This window comes from Chaetomium globosum, genomic scaffold (genome assembly GCF_000143365.1).
Source record: "Chaetomium globosum CBS 148.51 scaffold_1 genomic scaffold, whole genome shotgun sequence".
Classification (NCBI taxonomy): Eukaryota; Fungi; Ascomycota; class Sordariomycetes; order Sordariales; family Chaetomiaceae; genus Chaetomium; species Chaetomium globosum.
Window position 1 is genome coordinate 3,754,286 of NT_165976.1, and position 13,330 is coordinate 3,767,615.

At 55.7% G+C, this 13,330-nt stretch overlaps 3 protein-coding genes across 3 annotated transcripts; 2 read left to right on the forward strand and 1 right to left on the reverse strand.

Moving 5' to 3' along the window:
• Positions 1–260: 260 nt before the first annotated feature.
• On the reverse strand, positions 261–2,674 carry CHGG_01217 (uncharacterized protein; the record flags this gene model as incomplete). Its single annotated transcript, XM_001220437.1, has 3 exons — positions 261–1,745; positions 1,802–2,535; positions 2,638–2,674. The coding sequence occupies 3 exons, from the start codon at positions 2,672–2,674 to the stop codon at positions 261–263; spliced, it is 2,256 nt and encodes a 751-aa protein (XP_001220438.1).
• Positions 2,675–6,904: 4,230 nt separating this feature from the next.
• Positions 6,905–8,672, forward strand: CHGG_01218 (uncharacterized protein; the record flags this gene model as incomplete). The annotated part of the gene is made up of 3 exons (XM_001220438.1): positions 6,905–7,021; positions 7,207–7,412; positions 7,547–8,672. 3 exons carry the CDS (start codon positions 6,905–6,907, stop codon positions 8,670–8,672), a joined length of 1,449 nt encoding a protein of 482 aa, XP_001220439.1.
• A 3,310-nt stretch (positions 8,673–11,982) lies between these two features.
• On the forward strand, positions 11,983–12,421 carry CHGG_01219 (uncharacterized protein; the record flags this gene model as incomplete). Its single annotated transcript, XM_001220439.1, has 2 exons — positions 11,983–12,152; positions 12,358–12,421. The coding sequence occupies 2 exons, from the start codon at positions 11,983–11,985 to the stop codon at positions 12,419–12,421; spliced, it is 234 nt and encodes a 77-aa protein (XP_001220440.1).
• Between the last annotated feature and the right edge of the window lie 909 nt (positions 12,422–13,330).

Consider the following 13,330-nt stretch of genomic DNA (forward strand, 5'->3'; position numbering starts at 1 on the left):
GAACAGACACCGGGTCGAACGGCCCCTGTGACGTCAAAAACTGGTCCTACTTCTCCCACTATTACAACTACAACTGGGAACAGCATCCGGAAATCATGTCATGGTGGCAATGTTAATAATGTATCGGTCTATAGCTGATCGAATGTCCTACGATGCGAGTACCTGAGCGACGAGGATGCGGTTATGATAACGGGAGATACAGTCCGTGCATCGTGAGCCCAGGAGTTGGTAACAGGCCTGTAAATTTGAGCCATGGTGCGCTATCGAGTATACACGCCATCGATGGTATAATCCTTCTTCGGGCCTTTGACCGTGTATGACAGCCGCCAGTCCACCAGGTTGACGGCGTTGAACTTGAAATTGTACTTGACGTTGTAAAAGTCGTCAATGCACAAGTGGCCCGCCTTGGCCTCCCACCCCTTGCCATCATCCTCACCCTCCCCATTCCCCTTCGGCGGGACAAACTCCACCTCATGAAACAGGTAATCCGCGCGCTTCTGATCATCCGTCTTCGCAAACCACACACTCAACCGATCCCTCCCCTCATCATAGCGCCACACATACCGGCGCGTGGCGCGGAAGGTCAAGCCATTGGCGGCTTTGAAGTCGCCCTCCTCGATGTAGAGGTACTCTAGGCCCGGGTGGTCGCCATGGTCGCCCAGGGCGTCGAACGCCGCCTCGCGGCCGTCCCGCGTGCCCTCGCGGAGCAGGAACTTGGCCGTCCCGCTGAAGTGCCCGCTCGGATGGCTGGGCAGCTTGCTGGTCAGCGCGCGCTCGAGCTTCCACTCCCCCAGCAGGGAGCGGAAGACGGCTCGCGCGACGAACTTGGTGGAGCTGAGCCCGGCCCAGGCGGTGGCTTCGGTGTGCTTGAGGGAGTTGGTGACTTCGGCTTGCTGGGATTCGGTTAAGGAGGCGGATGGGTACCGTGCGGGGGTTAGGATGTCCATCTCCTTGTCTGCTGGTGGTAGTCGGGGCATCCTGCCCGTGGGGGGTGATTTCTTGAGCCCGAGAGCGGCCGCAAACTCTTGCATGAGCCACGGATAATCGCCCATCGGGAACTGTGACGCCCGGGGATCAGTCCGGAGGTTGAGGGTCCACTCGATCGAGGTGTCCTTGCTCAAGGCTTCCTTCAGTTGCGGCGGTAGAGAGGATGAGGATGGCCCACCAGCGGCCCACAAGGCTGTGAGGAAGCGAGCTTGCATCTCCATGACGCCCCAATAAGGTGACCTGTAGAAACCAACGAAGCCAAGGTTCGGGACGTCCGGGTGGTAGGTACCATGGAATGCTAGCGCAACTGTGTTGTTGAGGTCGGAGGGGCTGAGGGACAATGCCTCTTTCACCGCTTGGGGGAGAAAGGATATCGAAGAGGATGCCTCAAAGCCAGTTGCGAACACCACGGCAGCAACATCCTCAATCTTCTCGTTCGATGGCGATATTGTTGCTTCGGAGCCTGTAAGGCCACCGAGCTTGCCGTGGGACACAGAGATGAGACCAGAACGGACAAAGTCCATGTAGTGATCGCTAACGGTAAGGTATGGCGGGCCACTGGTGTTGGCGGCTGTAACTGCAACCTCCGGGGAGAATATCGACTGGTCGGTTCCCAGAGCGGTTTGGTAGATCGAATGAACAATCTTGGCAGCTTCTTGGGGGATGTGACCCTGTGAGTTGGTCAGGGGATGGACCCTATTGGCAGTGTTGTAAGACCCCAGGTCAAGTGGTAGAAATGGAGGAGCGGATGCGGTTGGCTGTCAGTCGTTAGCGTGATAACTGTGGTGGCCAGGGAACGACAGCTCATCCTCACCTTTGGGGAGGTGTGCAACGGAAACACCCACACGGGCTGCTGGATGATGTGGTGGATGGAATACTTCTCCGCGTTAGGTACCGGGCTTGCCCCCGGGGAGTGAACAGCGGATGAAAGGTGCGAGGCGATTGTGCCAGCAACTTCGACCCCTGACATTTGACCTCCCACAACCAGGATCTTTCCCCCTGAGCCACCCGTCTTCCCAAGGAGAGTTTGCAGGTCGCGATACTGGCTACTATGAATGGTGGGGATCTCGGGACCTCCACGGCTTATGGAAGGTAGTGCGGGTTGGCCAAAGAAGCCGGACGCCACGAGTAGGTAGTCGAACGAATCTTCTTTCACTTCCCCTTGATCGGAACGAGTCTGAACCCTCCAGCCATGCTGTGAGCCATCCTTGGAAGCTGCCAGTGGCACGGCCTTTTCGACACGGGTTCCAAGACTGAGCTTTGCCTCGGAGCAGTACCTTTTCAGGTACTCGGAGAGGTATTGGCCGACTTGCCAAGCGCGGGGGAGGTTGGGGGCGTCTTCGGACCAGGCCAGGTCACTGAAGTGGACGGTGTGTTTGCTCTGGTTGGCAACCATGCGGGGATGAACAAGTCCTGTGCGGTCATCCTTGTGCGAAGGCCAGAGACCACCAATTCGAGTCTGGGAGTCGAACAAGGTCACATCAAAAGTGCCCCTTGGCGTATCCCAAAGCAACGACTTGGCAGCCACGAGGCCGGAAGGCCCGGCACCTGTGTCCTGTTAACTGGCGGACAGGTGAATCGGTGAATAAGGGGATGGAAGCTGGGAACGGGGGACTATGGGGGCTGAGATATGACAATCTACCTACTCACCAACAATACAGACTCTCTTTGGCATAGCGGCGGGCATGTTCCGTGTCGGTAGCATCGGGTCGAAGACAAAGCCTGATCCGGCGTGGCTTCTCGGGGGCCGGAGCCGGGATCGGATGAGAAAGTGGGACGGCAGAATAATTGGGCCGGAAGCCACCGTATCTGGTAATTGACGGGATGAGAGTTGCTTTGTTCGGTTCCACTCGTAAAAAGTAACTAAAAACACAAGATGCAAAGCGGAGAGAGATTTGGCCCCTACCAAGCGAGCTGTATGGCTCTATGAAGTAGAGCGGGCGTAACCTGTCAGCGCCAACTCACCACGCGAGACTCGATGGGAGGATACTCGAGGGAACGCAAAGTGCGTACCAGAGGTATTTCTCGGTTGTTTCCGGGGCTCAGTCATCAACGAATGGTCTCGCTGTGGGATAATTAACTCCGATCCGCTGGCGTCATTTTAGTGGGCCGGACGATCTTATCGCTTTTGGTACCTTATCGATTTGGCCCACAGCCAGCTCCAGGGCCCTTTTTCAACGTCCACAACTCCTTCGTAACGCACTTCCATTGTTTCCTTCTTGCCTCGTGTGAGTCTCGCTAGAGCCAGTTTGCTATGCGTAGTTCGATGCGCCTCACCACGAATTGGTAAATAGGGCGCACAACACGTGGAACAAGTCGCAGTTGCAACTTTGCAGCCATCCAGTGCACGTGGTCATCGTTATGTTTTTAGGTACCTTCTCTTCCCGAGTTCCCATTTAGAAGTGGACGATGCTACTCATCCCACTCGGCCTCAACCCTGGAATCTGAGAGGACGGAGTCATTGGCCACCCTCGAATCTTGGACTCGGGTTGCCGAGCAGCCAATTTCAGGTACTGAAGACAACCTAACCACAGGGCGAGCAGTTCCTAATCCTCTAAGCACACAACACGCAAACACATTCCGGTTTGACCGAGTTTGTGTTCCATTAACCTCGTGTCTTGGTTTGGCAGGGGGACATTCATGTTGGTTGTTGGCCCCTGATTTCGCACCTAATGCGCCACCGGACCACAGCAGGCTTTGCCGGCCGCAGAGGACCGCTCAAAACCACCCGCAAACGGCTGGCGGTGTCTTTGCCGAGTATGCGGTTCCCCTCACTGAGCGGTGAAGTTTTGGACTGGCCCTAAAGTAACCCTCTGAGAGAATGCCCGCCAAAGCAACTAATGTGACTTCCCAGAGGCTACTAATGTACCTAGCCAGATGCATGACATACAGATGTACCTAGGTAATTGCGTCCTCATACTTATTTTCCGGAATCCTGCAGGTCGTCAGCCGCCGACGCGAAATTCCCCGAATCAATACCTACCTTACTTGCTCTCTGCGCCAGGTTATCAGGAGAGTTCAGGAGAGCTGAATCCAGCCAATGTCCGGACATGACACCGCCATGGTTCTTTCCGCATGGGTATTCTCAGCCTCGGCACAAATCACCCGCGCCAAGATGGGCTTCTTTGGCTTGGCTCGAACTTAGAACCAGACAATCTGGGGCGAAGCCTCCACAGAAGCGGCCCTCGAAAGTCTTCCCGTCTTGGCGGGCCACTCCCAAGCGATGGCCAAGAGATAGCTTCGATCTTCCAATCTACTAAACTATTAGATGAATGGCCAAGTGGTCAGTCGGGAAATATGGACTAATATACTAGGTTTTTCCATCGACTACCCCTGTTTTTGTCGGCGCATCAGCCCGCAACCTCTCCGAGCTTGACGAATCTTCACAGGCGCCATCTCGAATCTCGACCCCTAACCTTGTAGACACCACAACACCGGGGGCTCAAACGGGATCAGTGCTAGAGGCCTGAACTGTTGTCCTGTCACGAAGAGACCAAGAGTGCAAATCCCCGGTTGTTGAAAAGCCGGCACGCAAAGATCGAAACGACTCCGCGGAGGGGAGGGGATAGCCAAGAGTCCCTTGTGCGAGACATGGACGGATACCTGCATGACAATATGTTACCAGCCGCGATGCCGATCTGGCCGGCCCTCAGGGCTCGAGATGACAGTTGTCCAGGGTTTCCCTGCCCGCATGGCCGAGTAGAGATCAGGTCTGCCGTCGCAAATTCAACACCACATGGGCTTGATCCCCTTTCTCGGACACACTCCGCGACCTGGCACTCAATGTCACCCCGTTGGTCGGCCTTTGACGCTACTATTGACGCCGTACCACAACTAAGGCTTGGCGCCCGCGGCTTTGAGACACCATTCGGAGGAGTGGCCATGTTGTCGTGTACCGCAGGGAACTCGGTGGAGTGACAGTCATCCCGAATGCGAGATGGAATGCCGGCCTTCTGTCGCGGTACCTCGAGGCGGCTGAAGTTTGTTCGGGGTCGCCGTGAGTGGCGTGTCTATTGAAACTGTTTGTGCAACAAGCGTGCTTGCTTTTTGGTACCAGACTTGCTCAGACGCAAAGCGCCCTGGACGAGGACAAGAAGCAAGCTGGCCCGACGGCATCCCCACTATCGACGCCCGACATCGATCGCACAGACATCCCAATGTATGCTTATGCGGCCTCCCAAACCTTAAGCCAGGGGTTTCTGTCATCCTGTGGTATCCTCGCTGAACCTGTTCCAGCGAGCTGGTGTACCACTCTGTTTGTTATGAATTCAAAGCACCGTCTGGTTTCTTCTGCCGCCACTCTAACTCGGACTGGAGACTAGCACATGTCTAGTGCTCCACGGTGTAAGGCCGTAGTACCTGGAGACGTTGGTTTTTTGGGTTCGTTGGGGAGGCCATTGTTCAGTGGCACGGTTCGCGAGGGGGGCCCGAGACACAATGACGCCAAAAAGGCGGGGAAAAAAACAAAGGCAAGCTACCTGTGTTCTGGAATGTCCATCATTTCTCTGCCCCTGGCGACTTGCATGATTCGGATGCCCTGCGGCAGGTTTGTAGAGGGCACCGGGGCGGCGGCACCGCGTGGGAGCAAGATATACTCGTCCACTCAAGGGGCCAGGGGTCAGCAAGCACCGTACAACCTTGCTCGCACCCCCTGTCCGTCGCCGCTATGACGCAGCCTCAGCTCCTGGGTGCTGAACAGGCAAACTAACTACAGTTTCTATTTCCGACTTGATGGTTTGTATCTTGTTATCAGGGGTGAGGCAACTTTCAATAATCTCGCCGCCGTTATCCGACGTCTGCGTCTTGCCTTTAATCCGAGCTGGCAGAGAGGTGAGGGGCAGAGCTGCTGTCAATGCAGTTACATTGCTGTCACATCGAACAATGTAATCAAGTGATAAGCCACGGCTCGTCTCCAAATCGGCCCTGACCAGCCTGCACCCAGGATGCTTGTCCGGGGCAGATCGGGAAAGCTGCAGCAGTCTGCATGGAGTAATTCCGCACGGCCGTGGCCAATGTTTGCGGGATCCCTGCGGTGGCGCTCGCAGGCGAGACACGAGCGGGAAGTGGTGAGAGGGTAATACGATCCGTCCGGGGGCCATGCGGGTTGCAGCATGCTGCCTTATAACCTGCCCCAGAAGGACTAGCTTCCTCCGCGTTCTGCCTCCCCCGCGCTTCAATTGCTTGTTTTTCAAGACGCCGCCGAGCCCAGGGGTCCTTCACAACCGTCTTCTCACCCAATTGCGTGGGGGCGATCTTCAAGCTCAACACCACGCAGTCACGCGCCCCGCCGACGCAGCTACGCTTGGGATTGGTGCTGTTCGGTCATCGTTGCAGCGAGTTCTCCCGAGTACATTTCCGGATTTGACTTGCTTGATAATCACCCCCCTTCAAGCACACCTGTGGCGTTTCCCCCATTCAGCACGCCTGCTTGCTGTGTGTGCCCCCTGTACCGAACAGGGGACAAACTTGTTCAGACAGGACAGGCGACGTTGTAACGTGCATCGTCAGCAGCACGGCCCTCGGGCTTGGGAGCTGGCCTGGATTGAATGCCACGCATGGGCAGCAATGGGTATGTTCACAACCCGGAAATCCCGTTAAACACCGAACATAAGCATATCCCCTCTTTTCCATTGCACCCTGCCCGGTGACCCTGCACATAATACCAGGCACCCGCCAGTTTGGTTTCGTCTGATCCCTCTGATCCCGCATCTTTGTCAAACTGTTCTTCTCACTTTTCTATTTCTTTTTTCCCACATTCCTAATCAAGCAATCACCCCAGCAATCCCATTAGTTCGGCAGATGCGGACGTGGCGATAACATTCCAATCATCTACTGATATAAATTGCACCCCAACTTAGCTTTCCCTTTTCTTAAATTTAAATCTGGGGCACGCTTTGACATCGACGTAATCGACGACATGACGGGTGACACAGAAAAGGCATCTACCGATGCCAACCGGAGCCAAGATGAGGACGTGGGAGACATGCCCAAAGACCCCGACGCTCACCTCTCGCCAGAAGAGCGGGCACAGGTGGTAAGTTGAAATCCTGCACAATGCTCGGGCTGGTCGACACCGATCGATGATTGCTCACATCTCGATTTTTAGGAACGACGACTTCTTTGGAAGCTGGACTGGATTCTCATGCCATGGGTACGCGCCGTCACCTTCAGGCAACGCCATATTGAGAGGGCACCCCTCCAAGGCTAACACGGTGACAGCTCTGCTTCCTCTACCTATTAGCCTTCCTGGACCGGACCAACATCGGCAATGCCAAAATCGCCGGTCTCTCCGACGACCTGGGCCTCACCGTCCCCTCCTACAATGCAACTCTTACCATCTTCTTCGTGTCGTACGCCCTTTTCGAGCCGCTCACCAATATCCTCCTCAAAAAGCTCCGCCCCTCCATCTTCATTCCCATCATCATGTAAGCAAAATCGTCATCGCCACATGCTCCCCCTCCCAAACGTGCGTGCCACATGGCAAACACAACATACCTACCCACCCTTCCCCAACCTCCATCACGACTCCTATCTAACAAACCTCCCCCTCAAAAAACAGGATTCTCTGGGGCGCGAGCATGCTCGGCATGGGCTTCGTGCGCAACTGGTCCGGGCTGATGGCGGCACGCTGGTTCCTGGGACTCACCGAGGCCGGGCTGTTCCCGGGAGTCAACTACTACCTGTCGTGCTGGTATAAGCGGTCCGAGTTTGGGGTGCGCGCGGCCATCTTCTTCTCGGCGGCGGCCATCTCGGGCTCCTTCGGCGGGCTGCTGGCCGCGGCCATCGAGCAGATGGACGGGCTGGGCGGGATTGACGGGTGGGCGTGGATTTTCATCATCGAGGGGTTGTTGACCGTTGTGGTGGGCGTGGCGTCGTTCTGGATGGTGCACGACTTCCCGGACGAGGCGCGCTTCCTGTCGGATGATGACCGCGCGCGCGTAGTGCTGCGGCTGCGCATGGATCAGCAGGCGTCGGCGAACCATGAGACGTTTCAGATGAGTTATCTGTGGCAGGCGCTGCGGGATTGGAAGATGTGGCTGGGCATGGTCATCTACATGGGCTGCGACATGCCGCTGTACGCCTTCTCGCTGTTCCTACCCACCATCATCTCCAACCTGGGCTGGAACACCAGCGTGGTGCGCTCCCAGCTGATGTCGGTGCCGCCCTACGTCACGGCGGCTATACTGACGGTGGCGATCGGCTTCATCGCGGACCGGACGCGCGCGCGGGGTCTGTGCAACATCCTGGTGTCGGTCATGGCCGTGGCCGGGTTCGCCATGCTGCTGGGGACGGACGACCCGGCGGTGCAGTACGCGGGCACCTTCCTGGCGGCGCTGGGCATCTACCCGTGCATCTCCAACACCATCAGCTGGGTGGCCAACAACGTTGAGGGCGTGTACAAGCGCGGCGTGGTGCTGGGGTTCGTCATCGGCTGGGGCAACCTCAACGGCATCGTCAGCAGCAACGTCTACTTCAACGGCCCGCGCTACCCGGAGGGCCACGCCGTCATGATCGCGTACCTGGCCCTCTTCTTGTTTGGCGGGTCGGTTCTGATGTCGGTACTGCTGCGCCGCGAGAATGCGAAGCGCCGGAGGGGTGAGCGCGATCATTGGGTGCAGGGCTTGACGGAGAAGGAGGTTGAGAAGTTGGGGGACCAGAGGCCGGATTTTATATATACGGTCTGAGTTGGCCGCATGTCTCGTCACTTGGGCACTGGGCTTTGGCGTGGCGTTGGTAAAAAATGGGGGCAGTGGTCTGCGGGTTGGTGGGTGGCTGGCGCCATGTTTTGGCTCGGATCCCTCGAGTTCATCACAATGCTTTACGTGTGCCTTCATTCGGCAATGGGAAAAAGCGCGAGGGTATCAACTTCCGGAGCGTTTTAACATCACTTCGTGTTTATTTAGTTGCGCTTTATGGGAACGGCCAGTTTCTCACGATATATTACAGTGCCCTCGGGCTCACAAGGCAGTTGTAAAGACAGTTGTTTGAGAACACATGCACCCACTCAAAGTCACCATGCCATCTTCTACTCTTGGCTCTAATGCACGCTGACAAGACCGCAGACCGAAAACGTGGGCATCATCACATGCTGGAGCAAGCCCGAGGCGATGGCCCCCAAATATGGCTCCAAAACTTCTCGTGTTGCCATCTCCTCGACCAGTTCTGCGGGGGACGTTAGGCAGTTTGCTCAAAATGTCCCTCTTCAAGTTGTTCCTCCCACCTCCCGTTCCTTTTCTTTCGCCCTGTCCTGTCCATGCTCGCTATTCCCGGAGCCAACGGAGCCAACTCGCGGCACCTGGCCTTGTTCACACAAGTGTTGCACCCAACGTGCGAGGGCGCGACGATGAGACCATGGGTAACGTTCCCAAGATCGTGTGCTCCCAGAGAAGTCATGTGCCACGCTGGCCATGCGGGCAGGGTTCAACCGTCTGAATCACAACCACGGCAATGTCGGCCCGCCGCTGAGGGATGCCGGCAGTCCTGTGTCTAGGACCGAACCGATCGGACGATGCGGTCTCCCGTCCCGATCGATCACGACCTGTGTCGTTAGGAGCCGGCGTCTCAGATTTTGTGGGGCGGCCTGGTCTTGAAAGGGGGCAAACTCGGCCGAGCAGTCGGGAAGATGGGGCCGCGGAAATCTGGTCCTGATGTCAGTGATGCTGGGACCCGGTCCATGGGCGATGATGGGTGATGGTTGCCGTAGTCGCTCATCTTGGGCCGGGGACAACGCCGGGTACATGTAGTAACCACAGCTGCTAGGACTTGCCAAAACAATTTTGTGGCAAAAATGTTTGGGAGTTCTGTCGGTTCGAAAACGAGCTAGCGTATACGTTCAATGATGGCACGGAAGATGACGTGACAGAGCTGTTTGCTGGGTTTTATCTTGGCTCAGTCGTGGGGATAACAGCCCCGTCCTTTCTCTCTGCGGTGACGCTGCAACCTGCTGATACCCTGGCACAACCTATTGTACGTCAAAGGATCTACTGGGTGTCGGTCCAACTTTGTAACTGAGGTGATTAGTTGGTGATCCGTCTCTTCACTGGCTCTTTGCCGGCACGATGGCCCCCTGGCCGTTAGGAGACCGCCACTCGGTGGATACAGTGATGCGCCGACAAAATAGGAATGACGAGCACAACATGTTGTCTTCTCTTGGCAGGTGATGCTGTACTACTATTCGGACAGGATCGTAATCGGGTGTGTGGCAGCAGTCAGTCAATGGGATGGGGCGGTTGCAGGGCGATGCGGCAGATTGACGGGAGCTGTGTCCCTTGCAACGCGCGATGGGTCGCCTGTGTCCCCTCTCTTGTGTTTCTGGTCCGCCGCACGATTTGTACTGTGATATGCTGCACCGCGATGGTGTCCGCCTCGTTTTGCGTCGTGTCACCGTGATCTTCAGCGGTCTTCCTTGAAGACAACACAGCCCAACACACGGCGGCGTCAGGCTGTCAACGTCTGCACCTATCAGAGCCGTTAGGCCTTGACACGGCGCGGTGGAGATTTTGGTTGGGCTCTGCTCACCTGCCCGGTCAGCCACAAATGTGACGAGTCGACAAGAGGAGTGATGGGAACTGTGAAGGACGCGGATGTTGTGTCACCACCGTGGCAACAAGGAGAGACTTCACCAGAGACATCGCCGCAGATGCAGGTATGTATGTAGAAGAGGCCGCAGCCAAATCGGCCGGGGCCACTGCGCGGCCGCTTTTCGTTTCTCTTTTCTGTAGGTGGATAATTTGGGGTCTGGTCTGACTGGGATCAACTGCAAAGGAGGCCTTTGCGACTCCGTTCGGTTGGATCCAGGCGAGGCAGGGATAGTTATTTGAAACCGGGATTTTTGTCGTGTCTGAGTTCAAGGTTGACAACAACTGAACAGGCCACAGTGACTGACCACAGTCCCTGACCGGCCGAGATGGCTGGCTTCTGGCCGGCTTCTTGGCGCTGCAAGCCATACGGCATGCTGCAGCGTTCCAGCGAGATGAGGCGAGCAGCCTACGATGGCTACTCGCCCAACTGATATGCAGGGGCTCCGGCAGCTGCAGGTGGACAGGTTGCCTTCACCGAAAAACAAAAACGTGGAAGGCGGTCGGTCCACTTGACCACTTCACCCTCCCGCATCCCCCATTCGTGAAAACGGCTCGGCATGGCGGTAATCATTATTGTTTTGATTTCGGCCCGTCCCTGGTCGTTCCTAGATGGCCAGGTAAGGCAATCGGGTAGCTCGGCAAACAAACGGGCTGTTTACCGGGATGGACATTGCCGGCCTGGGGTTCGGGACTCGGCTGCCCGGACAGGGGGAATCTGCGGTGACAGTGTGTGTTGGCAAATGGCAAGGCCCTTGTGGCTGGCCTGTTTGATAATATGCAATTGGTGGCTAAGTTGGGCCGTTGTGCCGTCAGTGTAGTGTCGTGCTTGTTTGTCCGTGAAAGAAAGCCACCATAAGGACTTTCACACTTAACTTGCACGCAACATTTGCTCTCGGTGAGTCATTTACCACCCCGGTTGCAGGAAAGAGACCAAGTCTGCGGCCAGGAGAGGGAAAATAAGGCAACCGTAACCGGGAGTATGCCCTGTTCACCGCCCCGTGCCGTGTCTTTTTGACCCCTGTCTACAGGTACCAAGCTGAGGCTATAAGGCTGTATCATAAACGAAATTCCAAATCCGTCCACAATTCGATATCACGTGCTCACAATCTGTCATTGTGCCTTTCCAAAAGAGTTAACTGGTCAAGATATGGTTCGAGGGGCTCGAGTGGTTCGAGTTTTGGTCAAGATTCAATTCCTAAATTCAAATTATCAGAGCCCTTGCCCTAACTACCTACTTTACCTACCACCATATTATCTTCCATGGCCAGAGCCTGCACTTAAGTTGTTGAATCTTTCTTCTTCCAGCCCACAACCAAACACACTTCTCCCACCACAACACAAAAATCACCAGCTCTCTTCACGACTCCCGGACAAACATTTCCCACCAAGTCACCAGAGACATCGAACTCACAACATGGCGAAGACTGTCAACAACGTCACCCCGCCGACCAAGGAGTCTGAGCAACCCCGAGCCACCACCGTCACTGCGGCGGCCGCGGTGGATGTGGGCTCCAACACGACCACGGGGGTCACCTCCCGCCGCCAGGTGTGCGAAGGTGCCTACTTTTGCGACTGCTGCCTCTGGTACGTTTTTTAAGTATTTTGTGTCTGGCGCCGCTTTCCTCCGCCGCCGTTGTACAAATTTCATTCCCACACTGGCGTTACCTGTTCTGCTGTTGGTGTTCTGAGCGTTTTGTGACGAGGGAGAACGAAGGCAACAGCTCAATTTCTTACGTGTCTTTGCATTGTCAAACCTTGCTCTTGCGTTTGCTAACACCGTCTTGATCAGCATTTGTGGCGCGTCGGTTGAGTACCCCGGCGACGTCTGCTGCGTCTGCAGCAAGTACCATTAAGCACACCTCGCACATCTCCTTGGTTTTGGTCTGGTTTAAGCATGGTTATGGATTTCGCGAAGAGGCATTGCGTGGGACGGGACACATGGGGGTCGGAGTGGTAAAAGGATCGGGAATCATTGCACCCAGTACACAGCCGACGAGTTGAAGGCGTGAGTCTTCCAATATACCAGCGCCCCAATCATTGCGACACCTCGTGACATTGTTCGCTGTTTCAAGGCGTGATCTTGCAATGGGAAATGCTACCTATGTCATTGTCTTTGGCGCCCTTCTTCATCAGCAGATTATGAAGTTTGCCTCCGGAGAACATCATAACATGCCACCATCCCATATCCCCATCCAACTATTGATTTGTTACGCTAAACACTAGCCAATTGTGGCATTGATCGCCATGATCCGAAGTAGAGGTCAGGCGGCGGGCTTTGCTTTACTCTGTACCCTGGTCTATGCCAATAATCCTTTTCGACTATTTGTGGCCGCAGAGACTCGGACACCCCGGATGTCGAGATGCTTGCCGGGATCTAGGAGCACCGAGCCCTCGAGGACGAAGTACGCACTTGGCTCACTACCACAATGACTTTATCGGGAGTCTCATTGTATCTAGCCAGGCATTCCTATCAGCTCTGGGAAGTGGTAGCATAGATGCTAGTGATTGTGGATACCTAGTTTGTTCTACTCACGGGCGTGGGTGATGTGTCTGTCGTGCATCTCAACAAGCCCCATCAAAGCGAAAGATGCCCCTTTTAGTGTCATTCGATAATTCGATAGAGGCTTTGAGAGAAAGCGAGTAGGTCCCTAACGAGGAAGTCGTCCACACACATCTCATTATCAGGGATCAATCACGGCCATGTACTTATGGCGGCCTTGCTAGTGCTGGGTAAATGTCGTCAACTTGATGATGATACAAGT